This window comes from Chironomus tepperi, unplaced genomic scaffold (assembly GCF_022539635.2).
Source record: "Chironomus tepperi strain 1889 unplaced genomic scaffold, CSIRO-AGI_Ctep_v1 contig_337, whole genome shotgun sequence".
Taxonomy (NCBI): domain Eukaryota; kingdom Metazoa; phylum Arthropoda; class Insecta; order Diptera; family Chironomidae; genus Chironomus; species Chironomus tepperi.
Genome location: NW_027226459.1, coordinates 1,305,256 through 1,330,263, shown reverse-complemented (window position 1 = coordinate 1,330,263; position 25,008 = coordinate 1,305,256). Strand labels below are relative to the sequence as shown.

Here is a 25,008-nt window from a genome sequence, read left to right as displayed (position 1 = left end):
TTAAAAACTTGATTATTATTTTTTAATTCACCTCCTTTCTGCAATTTAAGTCACTGGTATTCGAAAATTCTGGTTTTATGCTTGATTTATAGGTTTAATGTAATTAAATTCACTTTTTGAAATGTTGGTTAATTTTCTATTAAATTAACGGTCAAATTTTAAATTCAAAAGCCTATTTTTCGTTGAAAAAGTAATCTTTGAAAAATCATCTTATTTGGCTACTAGCGTGTGTTCCTGAGATTTTTGGACATTAAATTAACATTAATTAATGAAAATATTATTAAATATGAGAAAACGGATTAAATAATGATTTTCATATCATAACGATTTTTAAATTTTTAAATATATTTCTGAAGCAAACATTCCCCTGAAGTTGATTTTCCCCTTGGTAAAGTTTATAAACTTAAAAAGTGAAACAATTTAAAATAAGAGTAAAGAAAGATTAATTTGTGTTAATAATATAGTTTATTAGGAATACAAATGGTAAGGATCAGTTTGGGCATGAAATAATTTTCAATTTATAGCTATTTTCAAGAATAATATAATATCAAATATTTTCAAAGCACATGGCATTTTCATATATCTCCATCTTTCTCGTTTTCAAAAATTTTAGGCTTTGTATGTCTTATACGAGCACGCATCAGGATATGCTGTGTTCAAAGTAAAGGAATTTGAAGATGTAGGAGTTTTAATTCCACAAGTCGAGCAATCATATGCTGATGTCTCAAGATTTCAATCAATTGTAAGCCTCGCTGGATTTGCTCCATTCAAAACAGCTATTGCTGCTCTTGAAAATGTTAATGCTATTTCTGAAGGCATTGTACCAGAAGATTTGTCAGTTTTCTTAGATTCAACATTACCAAAAGCATCAAAGAAATCAAAGTTGACATTGGGAGTTGCCGATGCAAAATTAGGTGCAGCTATCGCAGAAGCACTTAGTATTCAATGCTCTCATATTGGAGCAGTACCAGAAATCCTTCGTGGAGTTCGTATGCATTTTCCAAATTTGGTTAAAGGATTTACATCGAAGAGTGCAGCTGTAGCTCAACTTGGTTTAGGACATAGCTATTCTCGTGCTAAAGTTAAGTTCAATGTTCATCGTGCTGATAACATGATCATCCAGTCAATTGCTCTTCTTGATCAATTAGACAAAGACATTAATACATTTTCGATGAGAATACGCGAGTGGTATTCATACCACTTCCCAGAGTTGGTCAAAATTGTTCCTGATAATTATTTGTATGCTAAAGTCGCTCATTATATCAAAGACCGCAAAAATTTATCTGATGAAAGTGTACCAGCTTTAGAAGAAATTCTTATGGATTCTGGCAAAGCAACATCAATTATTGAAGCATCAAAAATGTCAATGGGAATGGATATCTCAGAAATTGACTTGATGAATATTGAAATGTTTGCTAAGCGCGTAGTTAATTTGTCTGAATATCGTAAACAACTTTCGGAATATCTTCACTCAAAAATGAATCAGGTAGCACCAAATCTTCAATCACTCATCGGTGATCAAGTCGGTGCTCGTTTAATCTCCAAAGCAGGAAGTTTAACAAAGTAAGTTGATATTTATCATCACTTAGTTAGGTTACTTATTTCTTTCTGTATGATAGTTTGGCAAAATATCCAGCATCAACAGTTCAAATCTTGGGAGCAGAAAAGGCACTTTTCAGAGCATTGAAGACACGCAGTAATACACCAAAATACGGTTTACTTTTCCATTCATCATTCATTGCTAAAGCAGGAGCAAAGAATAAGGGACGAATTTCTAGATTCTTAGCCAACAAATGCTCAGTTGCATCCAGAATTGATTGCTTTACTGGTAAGTTTTGTTTTCATTTTACCGACATTTTTGATTTTGAATTCTTGTTGACAGATTCAATCGGTTCAAGAAATTTAAATTTCTTTTGGCCGTTATATTTCAAATTATTTATGGTCGTTATTTTTAATTTTACAGAAACTCCATCACATGTATTCGGTGACTTCTTAAAACAACAAGTCGAAGACCGCTTGAAATTCTACGAGAGTGGTGATGCTCCACGCAAAAACATTGATGTTATGAAAGAAGCAATTGAGGTAAGATTTTCACTTTCATTGTCATGGTTCCAAAATCTCATGACGTAACATTCTTCTATGTAGGTCGCCAACACTCAAACAGCAGAGAGTGCAAAGAAAAAGAAGAAGAAGAATAAGAAGCGCAAGACAGAAGGTGACGAAAATGGAGCAAATGAGAGTCAGGTTGCTGATGATTCAAAAATGGACATTTCTGAAAGTGTAGAGGAACCATCAAAAAAGAAAAAGAAGACAAAGAATGGTGATGCTGATAATACACTAAATGAATCACAAATAGCTGACGAGGCTGAAGAGCAGCCGAAAAAGAAGAAGAAGAAAAATAAGGATAATGGAAGTGCCAATGATTCACAAGATTTAAATGAAACAGTTGGTGATGAGCTTAATGGTGAAGGTAAAAAGAAGAAAAAGAAAAAGAAGAATCAGTCAATGACTGAAATTGAAGCATAGAGACATACCTCGACAAAAGTTTTTTTGAATAATACTTTCTGGACCTATAATAATTTTCAAGTTTTATGCATTTTTTAAGAGAAATATTGATAACACATTTATAAATGTAATAAGATGATAAATCAAAAGAGTTACAATGAAATAAAAACCCATTAGAGAACTATTTTTAAATGAATTGATTCATTTTGGCAGTTATTTAAACAATTTGAAATTTTACAGATAAAACTTGGATAAAACCGATTCAAAAGTCAAAATTCAAATTCTGAAAGTTCGTTAAAAATTCAAAAATTAAAAATCCGTTGAAAATTTTGATTTTAAAAAATATAACATTTTTATTAAGAACTTCATTATGCAGTAATTACATGTTTCTCTCCATTTTTATACAATAATAAAATTTCCTATTAATTTTTTTGTTGCTTCTATAAACGTAGGATAGTCATAATCGTAATAAAAAGATTATAGAACATAATATTGGTATTGCTTCAAAATAATTGAAATTAATTAATTGATTTTTTTTTATAGACGTCAACTCAAAAACAATTTAATTTTTTTATCCACAAAAATTTGCAAGGATTCAAATTGATTGATAGTCTATGATTTTTTTTAGCACATCCATCAATCATTTTCCATTCTTACAATTCATTCAATATAAAAACGAGACACAATCAACATTGACGTTAATGGAATAAAGGAAAGTTCTTAGAGACTAAATTCAGTTTTTTTATATCATTTTCTTTATTATGTTGATTGCAGACAAATATTTATATATCCTAAAAAAAATTGTTACTTGATGATGTGAAAGATGTTTGTTTTTGGATTAGTAAGGAAAATATGTTCCCAGCACCAAAAGAATTTTTTTTATTATTTTTTGTAATGTATTAATGCAATTTTATCGCTTTTTTGTGTTTAGAATTAAACTAGATAATTGCAAAAAGGATTAAGTTAGGGGAATGGAAAGTAGTTTTAGTCCAGTATTAAGATGTAAAGTATTAGATACAAAGACTTACGAAGATACTGTCAAACAGTCATCCGAAACACTGCACAGCTTTCGTTTGATAACTCAGAGCATCTATTCCTCTGTTTTTGGGGTTTGGTCATTAATGTCGTCTATTATTAAACCTGACAGGCATATAGCATGGATTCATGGTACAGAAATACCAGTACGATACCTAAATGTGGTCTCTGTTCAGACCCCAAGTACATCCAAATGGTTCGACTCAGGGACATGACGGTGTCAAGCCGTAGGGTCTATAATTTCCATAATATACACCCTCACACCCTTCATGTGACATCATAACTGACCGAACCCCAACGTGTGATTTATATGACAATAATAATAATTATTAAATTAATTAACATCCAATATAGAAAATATAAATTTGTTAAACAAATTCAATAATAAAAAATAATTAATTAATAATAAAGTGCAACTCAAAAATTAATAAAAGGAAGGCTAATGCTTGCACCATAATTTCTAATTATTCAATAAATCAACCTTTTTTTGTAAATTGCGCAATCATAAAGAAATTAATGGGATCCGATTAGAATGGAATGCAAATATAACGAACAAGAGTAATAAAAACGAAACTTAATTAAATACTGATCATAATATGAGCACAAAATCATAATTTTGGTAAAGTGATGTATGAAAGTTTTGTGAAAAATTTACGTCAATAAACTTATATGTTTAATTTATGACGTGTTGCTAGTTTTATGAATTATTTAATGATTTTTATTCGCTTGTCATACGACTTATTTTCTAAATTAACTAAGTTTTAGTACGATTAACTAAGTAACTGCTACCTCATTCATTTTAAAACAAAAAACTTAATAAAATCGTTCGATTTTTCACAATTGACGTGCGTCATAATACGTACGTTTTATGTTTTACGTACGTAAATAAACGTATGTTTTTGGAATAGAATTAGAAACGTACGTGAATTTGTTTACGTAATTTAAAATACGTACGTATAAAAACATACGTTTTCTCTTTTATGTAAGTCAAAATACGTACGTATAAAAACGTACGTTTTCTCTTTTACGTAAGTCAAAATACGTACGTACAAAAACGTAAGTTTTTACTTTTACGTAAGTCGAAATACGTACGTAAAAAACGTACGTTTTTGAAACTACGCATTAAAAAAACGTAAAATCTGAATTTACGTACGTAAAAACACCCAAATTTCTCAAAATACGTTATAATTTTTACAACAAAACATACATAAGACGCACGTTCATTTAACAAATTAGTACTGCATGTATTAAAAGTATCAGTTTTTTGGTGTATGACAAACGATACGAATTAAAGGATTTTATTAATTTGTCATGGAATGATAAAGTGTTTTCGATGTTGTACATGTCAGAGGCATTGCAAAATTCGTAGTTTTCAGTATTTCCACAAAAGAATTTTCATTTTCATTTTAGTAATATTGTGATATGATTTTTATCTAACATCAAAGCATGAAGTCGACTCGGATTTTGTTTAGACTTTATACAAAATGCAAGACTGACTTCAAGCTCTGACTAACATTATTTTCTTTATCCTATCCAAAACCACAACACTTTATTGTCCAAATTCAGACATTAACATTCAAATAGTCAGCAGATAATTACAAATTTATTGACGCAAAATTTTTACCGCAATCTTCTCAGTCACTACAATTAATTATTCATTAATATCCTTAAAAAGTTTTGTGTTTTTTTTTTTTTTTTTTTGTCGTTTAAAAACTTTCACAATAATTGCATGATCCCCAATATACAATCAAATTTTTATAGAATATATTCTACAAGTTTTTTTTTTTTTTGCGCAGACAGTCACACAGCTGTCACATTGTAATTTTAATTTAATTTAATTAAAAAGTATCCAATAATTTTTTAGTTCCATTTAGTTTACCAAATATCATTGAAATGCGTTAAATTGATTGAAATTATTATTATTGTTGTTATTATTATTAGATTGATTAAACGCAAAATTTGAATTCATTGTTGGTGACATCACATTTGCTGATAATGGTGACTTTACAGGACTTGTATTTGCGCTTTTCATCTGATTCATTGATACTGATGGTCCTTTAATGTTCTTCTTACCCATCAAATTGTCTAAATCAATATTCACATTGCTCCATGTTGATCCAACAACTGTTGGTTGTTGCTTCTTGGTGCTATCATTATTGGATGTACCATTGTTATTTGAATTGAATGATAATGGTGCGACTGGTTGTAGTATATTGCCTTAAAATAATACAAGAGAAAATGGAATCATTAAGAAAGTCATTGAAGCGAATAATTGTGTTAATTAAGCATTGACATTCATAATTCACAGTTGGAAATTAACGTTCATTTTTTAAAAATTATTTTTATTCAAGTTCATTTCACTTTAAGTGGAAATTATCAAATATTGCACGCTATGCGTGTCTATGTCTGATAAAATAAGTTGCATACAATCGGTTTGTTCTATATTAAGCATTGACAGTTGCTTAATTAATGAGTTTTTGGCAAAAATAGCAAATTGTTGAGAAACACAAAATCATTTAAATTTGAAATGTCCGTTAAAAAATTTGAATTTTAAAAATCCGTTAAACGATATTCTACAATTCCTAATTGGAACCAATTTCTCCGCTATCACTATACAGTGCACTATAACACATTGCCATTAATTGCTTAGCAAATTCTCGACATTCTTTATCAGGTTCATAATTCACAACCGTACTACGAACAATCATATCCAAATGATTCATAAATTCATTCAATTCGACAGCAAATTCCCATACGAGGATGTTCTTCGGTACAGCAAGGATAATTGTTGAAAACATGTGCAGCACAGCAAGACGTATTTGAGCCTCATCATGATAACGTAAAAATACACTGAGATTGACAATCTCTTTAGCCATTTTTTGCACAATTGTTGAATTTTCAGCACACAAAATAAGAATCGAGACTGTATTGAGGAATTTGACCAATAAAATGTTATCCATGTCATGCTTTAAAGCTGTTTTGGCCGTAAAAGGCATCTGTTGACGACCAAAGCCTTTAATTAGCGGAAAGAAGAAGTAGCCAGCAACATTAGAAAATTTATTTACAGCCGAAATTTCATCCAGATTCTTTGTTCTGGACGCGATACGTCTGGTCTTTGCCAAAAGTCGTTCCTTTATAATCTTCTGTGCATCTCTTTTGTTACGATTATCTAACTCCTCTTGTAATTTAATTGTAAGCTTATTAAGACCATAATGTGATGACTTTTTTGTCGATGATGCCAAAATCTCCGCCTTTTTTGGAAGTTCCAATTTAGACAGTCGTTTTGCTGATTCACAAAGTATATCCAACATTAACATTCTTGTTCTTAATGAATATTTTGTTATTTCTGTGTTAAACTCATTGCATATATATTGTGCACATTCTTTTGGATATATACAGCATGTCTCGAGTAATATTTTCATACGGAGTTCCTCAAAATTCTCACAATAGCATGTCTTTTGCAGACTTATAAAAATCCGCAATAAATCAACAGCAATGTCTGTATGATTACTTGGTAGCTGTTGCTTTATTATTTCCTGTGCTGAATTCATGATGGACTCAAATTTTTCGACATTTTCCTGACCTTCTTTTGAGCTTAATACTGATATTATGTCGAGGATGTATCTTGGCTGGTTCTCATTTCGATTAAAGTCATCGTCCTCATCGACATAAGCTGGAAGGTCATCATCGTCAGAATCGAGGTCAACAACTGGCTTACTTTGTGGTTTTACAGGTGCTTCTATTGGAATTTCCGGAATTTTATAAACTTGTGGTTGTGGTTGAATTGGCAAACTTCTCTTTTCAGCTATGGAAATTAATTCATTCATCATTGTATCGATTTCTACGTCAATTGGTTCCTTTAAATCTCCATTATTGACCTTACGTTGTGGAAATAATCTAATGACGTCAATAATATCCTCTTTTATAGCCCGATCAAGTTCCTCATATTCAAATTTTAATTTCTCATCCTCCTTCATGTCAAAATCAATAATACCAATCACTACTTCCGATGTAATCATCCCTAATGCACGCAATTTTGGATCTGTTGAGCCTAAATGTATTTGTGCGCCATTAAATAAATGCTGTCTAATTTTATTAGCTAATTCTTTTGGATTGTTTAAGTAGCTGACCATAAGAACAATGAACTTTGTTACGTAAAAGTGTTGCTCGAATGATGTATCAAAGACATGTGACTTTGTGCCCCAAATAACAAGCATTTCCAATAGCATATCCTCTAATACTTTCATATCTTCTGTGGCAATGAAAAACACAACATTCTCAATGAGTAAATCATTGCCTGTAAAATTATAAAATGGTATTTTTTTGGTCAATAAGTAGTTCCATTCACATGATGACTTCCATATGTCACCAAATAAATTTAATAATATGCCTTTTTGTTCCTCATATCCGAAAGTTTGTAAAACAATTATTTCAATAGCGCCTCTTTGTAAATATTTAACGATATCTTGTAGACTATTTTGATAAAATGCTTGTGCTGCTTGCGTTGACAAAATTTTTATGGCACAATTTATAGCCTTTGTTGAGGATTTAAAGTTTATAAGAATCTTACTTATCAACTTTGCCACAAAATTAAAATCATAAATTTTCGTCTGTTCAATATTATTAATGTGTATCATTACATGGATAGATTTCAGCACATTTATCAATAAAATGGATGAATAAACATCAATTTCAAACACTTGGGGAAATGATGATTTCATTCGATTGGCAATTTTATCTGGTATACTTATAAGCTGTTGAATATAATTCTCAATTTTCATCCATTTCATGTGATCAAGCTCATTGTGTGATGATAATCTTATGATGCTGAATAACAAATAACTCTCATCGTGTATTAAAGTCTCTAATATTGTGACCATGAATTTCATGCATTTATCCATTGATTTTGCATCACATAGCACGTTCATAGTTTCAACAATAAAATTCACATTATTTGTTATTTGAAGTAGCTTGAGAATCTCTTGTGGTATGTCATCTAAATTGTTACCGCATTTTGATAGCAATTCTGTTAACATTATTGGATACAATTCACTCGCAAAATGCTCAAAAGCACTTTCATTACAGCCCATTAAATTTGTCATGTCTCTTGATTCACTTGCCAATATCTCATTTATCACTTTTAATTTCCTTAATACTGCTTCGAGTTGCTCCGTTGACTTTATATTCACATCAATACTTTGTAGATTCATCATGAGATCACTGTATGCTGTATTTAGACGATTGACTGAAAGAAGAGTAGAGAAATCCTCTCTGGACGTCTTTAACATATTGGAATAATTTTTTTTTTATACAGTTTAATTAATTATTGGCATGCACTTAATCATCTCAAACACTGTTTACACGATTGGATTCAATCAAATAAATTATACTTTAAGGTGTGCCATTATTATGATTATTTTAGCCCCATACTCCAAATATAAATGGTCTTGATAAGGCAATAATTAGCATTCAATGACACACCCTAATTAATATATATTTTTACTGCATGAAACTCACCTTGTGTTGATGGATTGAGAGTAAGATCCCCAAAATCACTAAGTAAGTCTTTGTTAGACGATGCTTGACTAGTTGTGAATGTACTAGTTAAAACACTATTTCCGAAAAGGTCAGCACTAAGAAGATTGTTATTAGTTGAATTAGTTTGTGGCAATATTGTTGCTGTTGTTGGTTGTGGACTGGTACTAAATAAGAAATTATCATTGTCTAGTGAAACAGCAGCTGTTGATTGTTGTGTTAATGATGCTTGACTTGAATCGAATGCAGACGAAAAGTCTGCAAAGTCTGAATCAACAACTGGTTTGGCAGTAATTGTTGATGTGATTATTGGTGCTTGTGGCTGATTTCCAAATGCTGACTCGAAATCACCAAAATCACCAGTCGATGATACTTTCGGTGCTGGTTCATCAGCTCGTGGATTAAAATCGTCATTAGCATCATTAAATATATCCTCAATTATGCTTTTAGTCTTTGCTGCTGAAACTTTGCTTGTATCACTAGTTCCGAATAAGTCTTCATTGTGGGTGTTGCGATGAGTCGGTGAATTAATACCCAAATCACTATTCTTGCCATAATTTGATGCTGCACCCATATTGATTCCTTTTTTTGTTGTCCTCGCCGATGAGGCTGTTCCTACTGCTTTCGTGATACTAACAGGAGCTTTTACACTAATTGGCTTTTTATCGTCTAATTTCAATGACGGTGGTGTTGTAACGACACTTTCAATTGCTGACGATGCCGCCGCTGTTGAAGGACTGCTTGATCTCTCCTTGTCACGATACCGTCTGTTTATGAATCAGAGAATTAGTAATAAGTCGTCTGGTAGTCATAAAAATATTAGCATACTCACTTTGCATTCTTATTTCCACTCGATTCATTATCAGAATCGTCACCTCTCTCGTACTCGTATTGGTAATCATATTCAGTTTGATCAGAATCTATACAGAACAACAGAAATAGAATTAAATGAAATAATAATTGATGATTTATGGAAAATGATAAGAAAAATAATTGTGTGAAACTTACATCCTTTCTCTTCGTGGGATTTTGAGGTATTAAAGCTTTCTCGATGACGGAAATCATCAAATGATTTCATTCCACTCATTGCATCGGAGCTCATTCCAATATATTTATCCTTATTTTTCTTGGCTTTCTTTCTCTCTTCTCTTAATCGATCATCATCTTGTATAAATTCTATTAAATCACGCACTTTATGCCTTACATTTACTCCCTGATCCTTTCCATTTTCATCAACGAATGTGTAGTTCTCCAATGACCTTAAATCATAAATATGTTCTCTTGCCGATGTTACAACACGTTCGCTTCCATTTTTTACCAAATAGGTAAGTAAAAGTGTAGCCTAGATATTTTAAGGAACATGATATAATGAATTATAGATTAAATCGAGTTTTACTGGATGTTTACTGTAAGATTTTCTATACCTTATATGTTCGTCTCCAGTTTGTCTTGTTGTCCTGCAACATTCGTCTCCATAACATACTCATGACTTCAGGAAAGTGCTCATAAGTGAAGGTCGCATGAGCTAATTCTTGCATTAATACTCCAGTTGGACCCCATGGATCATCATTTGTCGCTTCTCTCACTTTTCCTTCTATTTCCGTGTAATTCATTACCACATTTGTTCTGTAAATTTATGAAACATAATTATAAACATGTTAATGACTTGTAAAAATTGCTTAATTATGGTATTATGGAAGAATGCGTTCGAGGTCAGGTTGAACTGGATTATTCTGTGACTTGATGTTTTGGAATTTTTATTATTTTACTATTTTCTAATGTTGAACTTACACTTTATCGGCAATCTCCCGAACTTTCCACATACTTATGAACTTATCCATGATGGAAAATGTAATTTAGCACTCGTACACTCGTTTTAACCAGCTAAATTAAATAAAATTAAATATGCCAACAAAATAGGCTGAGGTGTACGATTTTTCTGAAACTTTATCACGTCAGTATTTGAATTTCAGGCGAACGTTATGCTTAACACACCTATTTTAATGTTATGGATGTGAAAATACGTTAATCACGTGTGCAAATGAGGAACAACGTGTTGATTTAGAAATTAATTTATGAAACTTTTGAATCGGTTTTATTAAACGAAATTCTTTAATTTGAAAAACGAGGTAAAAAATTTAGGAGAAAAATAATTTTTAAAAATCAAATGCTCGTTAGATTAAACCGTTTTAGAAAATTACGAAATTATTTAATTTTGTTAAGAAAAATTAGCATAGTAAGCGTGTTTATTTGACTTGTGAAAATTAATTTACTTAACTACCTAAATATCAGTCCATACAAAACAGTGATTTAAGTTTTTGAAAACCACGATTTAATAAACAATCATTAACAAGTGCTGAGTTTCTGTCGGTCTGTCACAATTCATCCACAGAAAGCTTTACAGCCACTTCTATTGCAGAAATTCTTACTTTTGTGTAAACATAAACAATAAGGAATAATTTTAGTGAAATAATGAAAATTAATTAGTGTTTAAGGATATAATGTTGTTAAGAATTGTCTCAAAAAGTGTGTTTTTACAAAGAGCATGCAGCATATTATCGCACAAAGTAAGACACAATCATTTTAGTCGAATATCAGCCGTTCTAGGAAAATCGTCACATTTTCCTTCAGATGCAAGAAGCATATCCAATATAAATGAAGATGAGGAAATAGAGCATGAAAATTTCTACGTTTTGTATCAACTTGCTAACAAATACCTGCCGCATGACACATCCAACAAAGATAGCTTAATGAACAAAATTGACAGTTTCAATGAAATCCAGCAGGTCGTGAAATGTATTGAGAACAATTTGGAACAGCTTAATAAGGACCACATTATACAACTGCTATTACTTACTGGAAAACTTAGGGATAAACATGAGCTGACAGTTATTAAGAATCTTAATGAATTTGTTGACAAAATCAGCACAAAGATCAGTGAAATGAATGACATTGAGTATGGAATAACTTTATTACATCTTCGATTGCTGGGACTCAATTCAAGACATCCAGTAATGCAAAAATTCATCAATAAACTATTGGACAATATGAATCAAAAGAAGAACGATTTTGACTCATTGGCCATGTCCTTATTCACAGAAGCAATGTGTCTTGAACGTGATCTCTATTCTAAGCTTATTATGGTTGAAACCCTTCCAACAATTAACTCAAAATTGAATGAATGTAATGATCCATTAGAATTCTATCATCTCATCTCATGCCTTAACAATGTGCATCCAGTTTTGTCATCTGATTCCTTAAACAACTACAAGGACAAGATTGAGGAGTTCCTAGACAAAAACTTAATTACGAATGATCACGTCCGAATCATTTTTAAGACAATTAACTTCCTCAACTTCCCACACTGGTCAACGGCAAATGCAAAGCTCATTCAGAAGTTCCTGATCATTCTTCAAAAGTCAATTCCGAATATGCAGGCAAAGGAATTATTTCAAACTAATCGTGCATTATTCGTCCAATATGAGCCATCAAAGTTGATTCCTCTTCTGCGAGATCGAGCTAAAAAATTGTTGGAAGAGACCAAAGATGTGGAACTGCTGCAAATAGCTTGCTTGTATTGTACACCTCAGGAACGAATTAAATTTGTAGAGATGCTTAGAGGTAAGTGACATGATTAATTAATTCACAATACTATTATGTATGTGTGCCTTTTCAGACAAAGTATTAAAATATCAAACAACTCTCGGACCAGCTTCCGATTCATTGGCATCATTTTTCAAAATTCTGCGATTATTGAAAATTTCAGATACGGAATTGTGTGACTGCTTTTGGACTAAGATTGTTAATAAAATTTTCAGCCTACCGGAGCCAGAATTAAGACATCGATTGCCGAAATACTTTCATCGGTACATGAATTTCAATAATAATCTCGGTGGAACTTATCGTCACATTGAGTTTGAGAAGATTGTCTATGAATATTGTGTAGAGGAAATGAAAACTGGGTCTGCATATATACCAAAGGAATTTTCAAAGTTTGCAAGCTTCGTCATTGCTTATTCTGATAGATATGAATGCATCCCACCGTTTGTCATTGAGAAATTAATTATGATGCAGGAACAACTGAATATCATTGACTGTAAGCTGGTATCAAGAGGATTAGAGATTCTACACGGGTTCCGACCAAGACGGCATTTAAACAAGGACTTGCTTGATAATCAAATGGAAATATTGCAATACGTACTTGACAGTTGTGCACAAAGACATATTGAGGCTGGAAACTTGTCAATTAAGGATACGAATATTATTCTCTCATCTTATGTCCGTCGTCGAGCACCTCGTGATTCGTCACTGTTCTTTGAAATCATGGGATGGTATGACAATAAGAAATTGGAACTAAATTCCAGAACAATTCGTGAAATTTGTCATTCACTGCAAGTCGCTAAATTCTGCAATGACTCTGTATGTGATCAGTTCTTTGATTATGTCGTCGACAATAAGGATATTGTGACTGGTGAAACTGTTGAGAAGGTCAGTAACTTCCTTAATGTCATGCATTTAAGTACTAACTATATTTCCTTTAGATCCTCACAACATGCTATAGTCTAAGCTACTTTCCTGAAAATTCAGAAGCTCTTGAGACATGCAGCAGTATCATTCATCGAGATTTTAATATAATGAGTGGACTTTCAGTCGTTCAGGCATTGTTGGCTCTAACATTTTACAAAAGTGCACCTGCTGAGCTGATTTCACTAGTTTTTAATGGAGATTTTATCAAAAGATTAGAGCAGGAAGTACAAATGGCATATTCAAGAGATACTTATCCACATAAAGTCATGTTTCTTGTGATGCAACTTAATCGAGCTGTTTGTTTGGATCATCCAGAGTATAATATTAGGTATGCACCTACAATTCATGCTTCATAAAGGATGTCTTCTAATAATCTTATTTTAGGTGGTTCCAACAAAGCTTCGTTGAAGCTCAAATGTCAAAGAAACCAGTAATTAGAAATAAGTTCCATGAGGAAGTGCAAAAGCTGCTACTTCACATTGTTCCTAGTCGTGACTACTTAGCTGTTAATCAAGTTACACCGTACGGATATAGAATAGATTTTGAGATTCATATAGACAAGAATTATAACAAATTTTTATTACCAAATCCAGATGATTATATTGGCATTAACTTTAAGCCTAAAGTCCATAAAGTAGCAATATTGTTGCTGTCATTTGATACATTCTGTATTAATGATGTTAATAGATTAAGAGGAACGGAATTGCTACGAATGAGACATTTAGAAATGTTAAATTATAAAGTCATTCATGTCAAGAAGAGTGACTTTAAAATGCTGTACGAAAATGTTACTGCCAAAATTAAACACTTGAAGAAGCTCCTTCAAATTGGATAGTAGAAAAATGTCTTTTTATTTATGGATTATTATAGGAATTAAGTATAAAAAAATGTTTGTGGCACAGATTAAACTTTCAAAGTTATTTTTCACAGCACCAAGTATATGCTTCGTTGAACATTGATTGCCATGGACATGTTTGTGTATTAAAATCAGGAGATATGTATGGCCATTGGAACATTTCAACGCATCTTTCAGGATGTGGCATCATGGCCAAATGTCGACCATCCTTCGAGCATATAGCTGCAATTCCTTCAATACTTCCGTTTGGATTCATTGGATATTTCTCAGTTGGCTGATTATTGTCATCAACATAATGCATGGCAATGGAGTTTGATGCTTTAAGGTTCTTAAGAACTGCTTGATTTTTGAATGAGAATCGTCCTTCGCCATGAGCAACCCAACATCCAAGAACACTTCCTTGCATTTTTCTCATCATCATTGCATTACTGGAACCAATTTTCAAGGAACTCCAACGACATTCAAATCTTCCTGATTTATTATGGAGAAGTGCGATTGGCTGAATTCCATCCTTGTCTGCTGATTCGTTGGAACTGTCATCAATCCATCCAATCATACTCATCAATTGACATCCATTGCACACACCAAGTGAGAAAGTATCAGTTCTGTTTTTAAAGTTCTCAAATTGAGACTTGAGGACATCATTGAATCTTATGCTAGCTGCCCATCCTTTAGCTGATCCTAATGTGTCAGCATAACTGAAACCGCCTGGGAAAATTACTCCACGATACTGAAATGATAAGAAATGTTAGACATACAGGAACTAAAGTATAATTGCAGGAACTTACATTATCCAAGAAGGCTTTACGTGACAGTAAGTCACTCATTGTCACATCATGAACCTCGAAATTGGCTTTAATTAAAGCAGCAATCATCTCTCGATCACCATTAACTCCTTCTTCGCGGACAACAGCTACACGCCATAGATTTGAAGGAGATTGAAGTAAATTGACAGCATCAGGATTGAATGTCAGCTTGTATTTTGGACCAGTTCTGGTGTCAAATGATTGATATTCTTCTTGAGCACATTCGGGATTCATTTGAAGCTTCTCAAGCTCATAACTTGTTCTTTCCCATTTCTTAATTGCATCCAATGTTGAGATGTCAATTAAGGTTGTGCTGTTTGAAGATATTTTGATCCTTGACTGCATTCCAAAGCCTGTTGACTTTCCAATGTGAAGTGCATTGACTTTGTTAAGCTTGAACTCGTTCAAGACGCTTTGGACATCTTCAGTGCTGCATTCCAAAACCCATCCACACTCTTCAGCAAAGAGCAGTCTTAAGACATTCTCAATTGAGGATTCATCAAGTCCGAAAGTCTTCATTGCACTTTCGAGATTAACGTCGATTCCACATAATCCAGAAATGGCCATTTCAGTCAAGCATACAATAAGTCCACCATCACTAATGTCATGTCCAGCTGACAGAACTTTTCTTTCCAATAACTTTTGGGTGACATTAAATGCTGTCTTTAAAGCTCCAACATTCTCAAGATCAGGACAGTCATTGCCTTGCTGTTTCAATGATTGTGCCAAGGCTGATGCACCAAGTCTGAACTTTCCTTCAATATTGACCCAAATTAATTCACCAGACTTTCCAAATGATGGTGCCTTCAAATCAGGTGTAATCCTGACTGATACATCATTACATGGAGCATAAGTGGATATAACTAATGTTCCTGGTGATTTGACAGTCTCACTATTAATTCTAGCTGCCATTGATAATGAATCCTTTCCACCATCAACTGCGATATTCAATTCCTCCATCATGCTGCACATTGACTTACAGGCATCAACCATTTTAGCACCTTCACCTGGCAATTTTGCTGCCCACATCCAATTTCCAGAACATTTTACATCGGCAAGTTCGGTAATCTTGACGAAGACAAGATTGGATATAGCTTCAGCTACTGACATTCGTGCACCTGACTCAGCACTAATAAGTCCTTTAATTGGTTGAGTTCCAATCGATGTGGCAATTCCGTTCTTCTCGAAATGTGATACCAATGTTAAGGCATAATCAGCAAGTGGTGTATGTAAAGGTCCAACACATTGTTGCTGAACAATTAATCCAGTAACACAGCGGTCGACTTTGTTGGTCAAGAAGCGTTTGCTTCCAACAGACAAGATGCTTAATACGCGATCTAAATAATTTTGGACGTGATTATCTTCAGGAAGTCTTAGTGCTGCAAAAGTCTTCTTATGTCTTTGTAAGTCATAGACTTTTCTTGGCATCTCGCCGAGGACATACTTGAGATTCATGTCAAATGGAACATCTTTAGGGATATTCTCACGATCCATGTATTTATTGAAGTCTGCCTTGTCCTCAATAAGTGTCACATTACCATTGCCTGTAACAGCACCAACGAAATTAATTGGACATCTTTCACGTTCGCAAATAGCTTCAAGGAGGCTTCTGCTTTCAGGCTTACATAGAATCGCATTATTTTCTTGATATTCAGCTCCCCATAGCTCTAAAGCATTGATTGTTGGATCACCAAGTTGGAACTCCTTTGAGAAAATCACTGCACCTGCATAACCAGGTTCAACAAGTTCCTTTAAAACATTTCCATTTCCACCTGCACCTTGGTCATGGATAGCTAAGATTGGATTCTTATCACCCATTTCAATACAGGACCTGACAACTCGATTCAGTTTGTTCTCCATTTCAGCATCTCCACGCTGTACAGCATTAAAGTCCAATTCACATTTGTTGTCACCTTGTACTTCTACTGAACTTGCAGCACCTCCACCAACACCGATTCTGTAAACAGGACCGCCAATTTTAGCAAGCAACATTCCCTTTTCTGGATTTAATTTCTCGGTCTGTGCCGAGTCCATTGTTCCTAAACCTCCACTGAACATTATTGACTTGACATACTCATCACGTTCATTTTGAGCATTAATGACACCATAAGAAATTGCGAATCCTGTTAAGACTGGCTCACCAAATTTATTGCCATAATCGGAAGCGCCATTACTAGCTTCAATAATGATCTTTAATGGACTTGCAAATGATGGTGGATATTGAAGCTGACTGTCTTCATAAGGCATATGATAGTCAGGAATGTTGAGGACTCCAACACAATAACCAGCAGTACCAGCAATTGTATGTCCACCACGTCCTACACCTTGGACATCACGAATCCTTCCACCAGTTCCAGTTGTTGCCCCTGGGAATGGAGCGACTGTTGTTGGCATATTATGAGTTTCAGCTGTAAAGATCAAGTCTAGTTCAGTTTCTGAGACTTCCATCTTGCCAGCCTCAGTTAAAGTCGTAGGATGAAGGGTCTTGCACTTGAAGCCCTTAATGGCACTGCTGTTATCACTAAACTTTATTGTATTATTTTGATTCGAATGATTTTGAGTTTCTATTATCATTTTAATGAGTGATTTCTCTTCCTCCTTTCCATCAACTATCATGCGACCTTTGAAGAACCAGTGCCTTGAATGTTCTGAATTCGATTGAGCTAAATCAAAGAGCTCTACACTTGTTGGATCGCGCTTTAAAATGTTTGTAAATAAATCATTGTAATAATCAAGATCCCAGTTGTCAAAAGCAAGTCCCATTTTTGAATTTACTTCCTGTAATGCTTCACGTCCATGCTTTAAAACTGGAACATAAAACCATGATTCCTTTTCTTTAGGCAGTCTTTCATTAAATGAATTTTTCGGAATGTTTTCGTCGGTATAGCGACATTCAGTCATACGATCACTTAAGTGATCAACAATAACAGCTTCTTCATCAGTTGAGAATCTTTTGGAAGTTCCATTTAATGTTATCAAGTAACGAATGGATGTTTCAATTCTTACGATATATTCCAAATGGATAGAACGACATATGCTGACGGAATTTGTCGAATCAGCTGTTGAGAAATTAAATCTAGGTCCAATTTCAATCAAGCATTCATTTCCATTCGACGATGCATTTAATGACGGCTGATTAGTAAGATTATCATTCTCCTGTGTACTTTTCAAGATCCATCGTAATTTATTTTCATCCTCTTTCGATAACGTATGTCCTTCAATCAATTCAACATGAAAACATCTCTCTGTTTTGATGTTATTAATGTTTTCGTGTAGCTGCAAGTATTGATTATAAGGAAAAAATAGATTATCAATTGACGCATCTTATTGTTTTTCTAGACACATTCCGTATGACTTTATATGATAAATGAGGACAATTCAATTCATGCTCTAATGAACTTTCTTATTTGATTCACATTTAGTCAATGGATATTGTGATTTTAATGATGTTAATTAATGACATCCAGTGATTTTACTTACCTTTTGAAGATCCTTTAATATTGTCTTGACTTTGGAATCGTCAAGAGCGTTGATTAAATAAAAACGTCTGATCGGCATGGTTAACTCGACTAACTGATAAAGTTTACAAAAATGATCATTGCAAGTGTATATTGAGGGGGTAGGACATGCTTGTTATTGTAAACAAAAGTTTCCAATGTGTCAACGGTTTTTTGAAATTTGAATTTTGTAGAAATTAATCACGTTGCTTTGTTTATAAACAAAAATTTAATCGAAGTAATCATGGAAATTGATAATGCAGAATTGGAAGCGGAAATAAAGAAGAGAGAAAGGTAAATATTGTTAATTCTATTAATATTCATGACACTAATGACATTTTTAATATTAAAGACTAGGATCATGTGAAGTTTGTGATCAAAATGAAGCAAAATATACATGTCCAAAATGTGAGCTTCATACATGCTCTTTAAACTGCTCAAGAATCCACAAAAAGGAACTGGAATGTGATGGAATTAGAGACAAAACTAAGTATATACCTGTAAAGAAGATGACACCAATGGATTTTATGAATGATTACTATTTTCTTGAGGAAGCTACAAGATTCACCAAAGTAAGTTTACTGGATCTTTTCCGGATCTCATAGTATTAAATTTTTCGATTCCTTTCTAGGAAATCAAAACTAATTGGAAGGTAAAATGTACAAAGAAACTCAGCAATAAGTTCATAAAGCTGAAAAAGGCTGCAAACCAGCGGAATATAAAACTGTTTCTTCTGAATTCGTCGCTAAACAAAAGAAAGAAGAACTTGTCATTTTATGATCCTAAGGCAGACTCAATTATTTGGCATGTAGAGCTAAATTTTACAAATGCAGATTTCAAAACTCGCTTAAAGGTCAATGAAAACACGAAAATTGTTGATTCAATTCAATCAATAATCGATAAAGATGAGAATAAGAAGCTTGAGTTTTATAAGGCTCAAGGAATGTCACGACTGAAGGTTTTACTTAAGGCTGAAGGACTAAAGAGGAATCAAAATCGTTATTTTGATCTTAACATTAAAAAGTCTCTAAAATCGAACTTGAGTGGAAAAGTTGTTATTGAATATCCATCAATATCTGTCGTAATGGATCATTGCACTGATGGATATGAGTTAATTATGAGTGACGGTAAGGAATTTTTGTTTTTCAATTTAAAGGAACTTCAATTGATGTTTGATTATTTTTGCAGACGAGACAATTCAGGCAGAGCAGAAGGAATTCGTTAAAACTTTACAGGAGGAAGTTTTCACCAGAAAAGTCGGAGAGAATCCAATGTTTATAATAAAACCAGAAGAAGTTCCAATTTTTGCTGATGTTTTAAACGATGATAATCAAAAACAAGCCGAAAGCTCAGGAAATCCCCAACAAAGTCCAACTAAATCAGTGATAACAAAAGATACTGATGCAAAACCTGACGATGACGAGGAAATACAGCCTGAAAATTATTTTTTCTAACAGTTAAGTTGATTCAGTTGGTTTTTGTAATGATAAGGAAAATGTTGATAATGTCCTATCGATAAATCTAGTTTTTGATTTTTGATCACAAATCAATACCTAGAATCTCGACTGAACACCTGTCTATGTTTTCAAGAATAACAACAACCTTGCTCGAATCGAGTATTAATCATTAAAATTTTAATCTGATAAATAGAAAACATACAAAATAAATTACATTTGGTTTACAAGTTTTTTTTGTTGGTCATATCCATTAATATTAAGAAAAAATGCTCGCTGCGTCGTCGCCCAGCTTTGATATGAGCATGTCTCTATATTGAAAATTTTTTTGAAGCACAACCGACAAAATAGACGTTAATGTTAAGACACATAGTGATAAAACTATTATAACAATTAAGAATATCTTTTCTCTTGAATTCCATCGCTGCCATGGCCAATTCCAACTCCAATATTGTTCTACAGTAAATAAAGAAGCAAAATGAATTTTAAGAAGTATGTGATATGTGACTAGGTCATGTTTATTACCTCTAACGACAACTCTAAAAATTCGGGAGAAAAAAAGACACAGAATGACTCATTAAAATATTTTTTTGGAAGTAATCTTATCAGCTTAATGTAAAAACTTTATGATACGTAAACAAAAAATATATATATGAGGAACTGCTTCATTAACACAGTTTTTCAATTACTGGATGTTCTGTTTTATATAATTCTGTATCAAACTTGTGATTCAGATTGTTAAGGCTTTATGTCACTTAAAAATTAGCATTAGAACTTTAAGTTGCTTACTCCGGATATCCATAAATCTATTTTTAGACAACTGTTTATTTTTAGTCACTTAAATCAAAAAATAAGCAAACAAAAAGTCACTGATAAAATTATACCGCAAAAATTCTGCAGTGCCACATACTAATATCATAATAACATCTAAATCACTGATAAATCAACAGATGTACGTATTTAGACAAGAAGGTTCTGTTGCTTTAAGAGCTATGGAGCTGTATAGACCCGAACAACACATCGTGGTTCCTAGGATACCTCTTCGTCACCTTATTAACGGTACGTACTGAGTGGATATAAATACGTTAGAATTAGTCATCAACTGGGCATTAATTTGCCTTCAACTAGTTATAGTGTATTTTTGTCCGACCGGGTACGACGCGTAGTTGTCAAAATTAGTGGCCAAAAATTCGATTCCAAATAGCTAGTAAGAACCCCTTGTATGCTAATCTTTGTGCTTCCTGATACACAGTATGTCAAGTACTATCCTAATGCACATCCCTAACTTAACTTCCATACCAACTCACTCAGTGCAACTTGTTGCCTTTTCCATTACAAACAATAAATAAACACTGTGTACTTGTAGTGACTAAAGTCTCTTTTGACATCTGAAACGTGCGCGATGCTATTATATTTTTTTTTGAACAGCATTTGGCATACAATGTTAGTGAGGATTATTGAAAAATTAAGTGATAACAAAGTTCCTCCAAGTCCCCATGATGCATGATAAAATTGTGAATATTATTTTTTCGGGGTTTAACTTACTGATTATGTCCGTGTGATTGTATTCCTCTATTTGAATTACTATGGTGATGATGGATGTGAATGTGGTCAGCATTACTATTATTATTAATTTCCGATGAGCTACCGTTATATGCTAAATTAATTTTACCATTATTTTGTTGATCAAAATTTGATGTTGTCGAATGAAAGCTGTCTGTTGGCGATGCCATTTGTGATGGCTTTAAGTCAGTAATATTTTGATTATGATAGACAATCCCTTGCGTGTTTTGTGGTGTTGCTGGAACCGTTGTAATTATTATTGAATTTCCAGCTGTTGTTGTTGTTGTCGTGAATGATACGGAATTAAAATTGGCAGGCTGGGTTGCATGAATTGGATTTGGTGGATGTTGTACTACTTCACCATTTGGCGATGTCGTTGTAACGGAAGACCAAAAGCTTTTAACGAAGTTCATTCTTTTCTTTATTTTTTTTTTGTTTTCCTAACTCAACCGCAATGTCGTTGTCTGCCTTCCTTCTTGACGGAATTAAAATAAAATAATATATTTTTGTGTATTTCTCTTCGTGTCTCTGTTTGTATTTACTCTAAGTTTCGGCTATTTCTCGTGACTCTCTTTACGTTTACTTTATCAGCCACTCAGTTCATTTAACTGTAATGATAAGGCATAACTTCTTTTAAAAAATAAATAACATTTTAATGTAAGAAATTATCAATCGCACATGTGGTGCGCTTTATATGCGCCTTGATACTTTAATTACTTCTTATTTATCGATTATTGATTGCTATTGAGTGGAACTGTTCATGTGATTCACGGACGTAAATGTTTGTTTATGTTTTTATTTCGATTTTGAGTTTGATAAAGTGGATCACCGAGTGAGGTATTTACGTATTGTGGATATTGATTGGCGAAAATGAATGGGAAAGCAGTCAGAGGCTTATTTAGGGATGAATCCCTCTTCCTCGACCACGAAATTTCATGTAATTTGTTAATTTAACCTCGAAATTTTCTATTTTTATTCCTGGATCCCGTCATGTGAATTCATTTCAGAACTAACTCGTGAGTTCTTTATCATAAGCAATCAAGCACAATAAATCATCAATTGCACCAAGAATTCAATATTTATCATGATTATTAAGCTTTTTCAAGTACATTTAATTAATTTTTATGGATTCTTGCCTTCCGATATTAAGTCACGTTTCGCTCATAAATTCATCACATTATTACACTATCGTGAATGGTGAGAAAATTAAAATAAAGTTGGAGAAATAAGCAGGAAAAGCATGAAAAACTTTTTCCTGTGAACAAATATAAAATGTTCTCACACTGTTGCCTCTTAGTTTATATAAGGGGATATAAGGTAAAGGTTTAGTTCTGTTTTTCCGCAGTCTGTGGATTGGACGTATTACATCAATTTGGTATGAAGACATTAAGATCAGCTTTCAAAACCTAACTCCAAGTAGCACAGGGTGTTTGCTAGGGAACAGCTTTGTCGCCATATACACATTACAGTTAACGCGAAACTGCTGTAACTGCGCCGTAATGGCTGATTTTCAACCATTTAACCACGATAAATGCGGTTCTCGGCATTGTATTGACCGGGATTTCCTAAGACACTAGGACACTAACACATCGTCGTGTTCACGACAAAGCATTATATGGTAAATTTTTAAAGGCTGCAACCTACCGCATGGCTTGTAAAATAAACAGAGCTGCATGTCAGTCTGGTTCAGTCGACTTAACTTCAGTTGACGTCAACATCTTATATTTCAAACACTTTTTTTGCAACCAGAACAATTCATGTCATTAAACTTTTATTTCATTCGAACCCAGAAAACTATTTTTATTCCAGTCGTGTATCTGTTCGAACATATACTTTGAAAGTGCAAGTCAAGTAGCTATCCAAAAGAAATAATTCATGAAATACCTATAAATAAATTTCTTTAGTCTGACAATCAACACGATTTAATTACTTTTAGACAAGATAGCTGTCAGTTCAATATTATTAAACAACTGGATGAAGAAGCAATCTCTGTAATGTTTTGTGTAAATTTTTTGGCTTGTCGACGAAGTTTTGTGCAATGTTTCTGACAAGTTTTCGGTTCACGGTACACTATTTATGGATTTGATCCAAAATGAAACACTTGAACTCAATTTTGACAGTCAAGGCGTATGTTGTATTCTCGAAATGTGCTACGGTGCCATCGGGACACTTTTATGTATCAGCGTCTCCTTTATGCTGCTCGGAATGCATATTTCATTGACACTTAAGCCACAATTCGAGAATCACTGAATCAGGCTAAACTTTAGAATTTGCCAATTTGCCTGCATATCACTCAACAGTTCAAAGCTCAGGAACCACACCAAAATAATAACAAAATCAGAAGGAAGTACCTCAAATCATTCATATTATCCTTCCAAATTAAAATTCAACCGAACTTCCTCTTCCAAAAATAATTATTTAAAATACCCGGTTGTAAAACAGACGCACTTCTTTTTTGCACGTTTGGCACATGAGTGTAATGGAAATGAGAATAAAAAATTGAAAACAACACGAAATTTTATCTACAACTATACATAGATTCTGTGATATGAGCACATGTGTGTATTTTTTTGCGATAACAGCAAAAACCTTTGTTTGTATAACTTTATGTTCAGGATGTTAAAAGTACTTTTATATCTTTTTTTAAGAATGTTTTTCGACTGTCGCTACTTCAGGAGCGGATTTTTGATTTTTAAGTGCCTTAATATCAAGCAAACAGAATGCATGCTTATGAGGAAGCTCACAAAATTCAGCATGTTCAGTTGTTTTGTCACAAAGAATTCTTGGAAGTAAGCTGTCGAGGTAGATACATTATTGGACTTAGAAATTGACAGACGAAAGCCTAGCCAGCGATAGAGCCAGCTTTAGGTGCCATCTAAGGGAGGCCATGGATTACAATTGATCTGTACAAAAGCCGAGTATGCTCACTGTCTATTATGCCGATGTTACTAAATGCCTCAACAGAACATTTACATCCAGCACGTGAACAATAACAAAGCAAGCTTTGTGAAATTTTTCTTACTTTCCATTTCGCTGATTCTAGTCTGTTCAGCCATAGAAGAAATTCTGCCTTTATCCGCGGAAATATTCAAATTTATTGAGCAAAATTGGCGATTCTATTAATAAATAAAATTGTAATTAAAATTCCCCGAACTGATCGAATGCACTGCGTAGCTATAAATGCTGTAAAAATGAATAAAACTGGTGAAATACAGAGGAAATTTGTTCAT

At 33.2% G+C, this 25,008-nt stretch overlaps 7 protein-coding genes across 11 annotated transcripts; 3 read left to right on the top strand and 4 right to left on the bottom strand.

The window, feature by feature from the left end:
- The first annotated feature begins 356 nt into the window (after positions 1 to 356).
- On the top strand, positions 357 to 2,701 carry Nop56 (Nop56 ribonucleoprotein). The gene is made up of 5 exons (XM_070644332.1): positions 357 to 483; positions 614 to 1,563; positions 1,620 to 1,828; positions 1,964 to 2,082; positions 2,146 to 2,701. The coding sequence occupies exons 1-5, from the start codon at positions 481 to 483 to the stop codon at positions 2,524 to 2,526; spliced, it is 1,662 nt and encodes a 553-aa protein (XP_070500433.1). The 5' UTR covers positions 357 to 480; the 3' UTR covers positions 2,527 to 2,701.
- A 131-nt stretch (positions 2,702 to 2,832) lies between these two features.
- Positions 2,833 to 11,009, bottom strand: LOC139093565 (clathrin interactor 1-like). Its single transcript, XM_070644312.1, has 6 exons — positions 10,867 to 11,009; positions 10,500 to 10,701; positions 10,084 to 10,417; positions 9,908 to 9,995; positions 9,058 to 9,842; positions 2,833 to 5,757 (listed from the first exon to the last, which is right to left on the bottom strand). The coding sequence occupies exons 1-6, from the start codon at positions 10,914 to 10,916 to the stop codon at positions 5,426 to 5,428; spliced, it is 1,791 nt and encodes a 596-aa protein (XP_070500413.1). The 5' UTR covers positions 10,917 to 11,009; the 3' UTR covers positions 2,833 to 5,425.
- LOC139093564 (telomere length regulation protein TEL2 homolog) lies at positions 5,782 to 9,043 on the bottom strand. The gene has a single exon (XM_070644311.1). It carries the CDS (start codon positions 8,826 to 8,828, stop codon positions 6,123 to 6,125), a length of 2,706 nt encoding a protein of 901 aa, XP_070500412.1. The 5' UTR covers positions 8,829 to 9,043; the 3' UTR covers positions 5,782 to 6,122.
- A 512-nt stretch (positions 11,010 to 11,521) lies between the features above and the next one.
- LOC139093621 (FAST kinase domain-containing protein 1, mitochondrial) lies at positions 11,522 to 14,457 on the top strand. The gene is made up of 4 exons (XM_070644386.1): positions 11,522 to 12,696; positions 12,752 to 13,563; positions 13,617 to 13,930; positions 13,987 to 14,457. The coding sequence occupies exons 1-4, from the start codon at positions 11,577 to 11,579 to the stop codon at positions 14,435 to 14,437; spliced, it is 2,697 nt and encodes an 898-aa protein (XP_070500487.1). The 5' UTR covers positions 11,522 to 11,576; the 3' UTR covers positions 14,438 to 14,457.
- Pfas (phosphoribosylformylglycinamidine synthase) lies at positions 14,430 to 18,875 on the bottom strand. The gene is made up of 3 exons (XM_070644385.1): positions 18,745 to 18,875; positions 15,247 to 18,540; positions 14,430 to 15,188 (listed from the first exon to the last, which is right to left on the bottom strand). The coding sequence occupies exons 1-3, from the start codon at positions 18,820 to 18,822 to the stop codon at positions 14,520 to 14,522; spliced, it is 4,041 nt and encodes a 1,346-aa protein (XP_070500486.1). The 5' UTR covers positions 18,823 to 18,875; the 3' UTR covers positions 14,430 to 14,519.
- A 90-nt stretch (positions 18,876 to 18,965) lies between these two features.
- Positions 18,966 to 20,900, top strand: LOC139093637 (box C/D snoRNA protein 1). The gene is made up of 4 exons (XM_070644405.1): positions 18,966 to 19,055; positions 19,114 to 19,333; positions 19,393 to 19,888; positions 19,950 to 20,900. The coding sequence occupies exons 1-4, from the start codon at positions 19,006 to 19,008 to the stop codon at positions 20,213 to 20,215; spliced, it is 1,032 nt and encodes a 343-aa protein (XP_070500506.1). The 5' UTR covers positions 18,966 to 19,005; the 3' UTR covers positions 20,216 to 20,900.
- Positions 20,374 to 24,957, bottom strand: LOC139093638 (uncharacterized). 5 transcript variants are annotated; one of them, XM_070644408.1, is made up of 5 exons: positions 24,801 to 24,957; positions 22,321 to 22,386; positions 21,761 to 22,253; positions 20,741 to 20,754; positions 20,374 to 20,671 (listed from the first exon to the last, which is right to left on the bottom strand). In XM_070644408.1, the coding sequence occupies exons 3-5, from the start codon at positions 22,189 to 22,191 to the stop codon at positions 20,475 to 20,477; spliced, it is 642 nt and encodes a 213-aa protein (XP_070500509.1). In that variant the 5' UTR covers positions 22,192 to 22,253; positions 22,321 to 22,386; positions 24,801 to 24,957; the 3' UTR covers positions 20,374 to 20,474. The 5 variants fall into 5 exon arrangements, with proteins under 5 accessions (XP_070500509.1, XP_070500508.1, XP_070500513.1 ...); XM_070644407.1 differs by having other exon boundaries at positions 21,761 to 22,250; XM_070644412.1 differs by lacking the exon at positions 24,801 to 24,957 and adding an exon at positions 24,130 to 24,491.
- Positions 24,958 to 25,008: the final 51 nt, after the last annotated feature.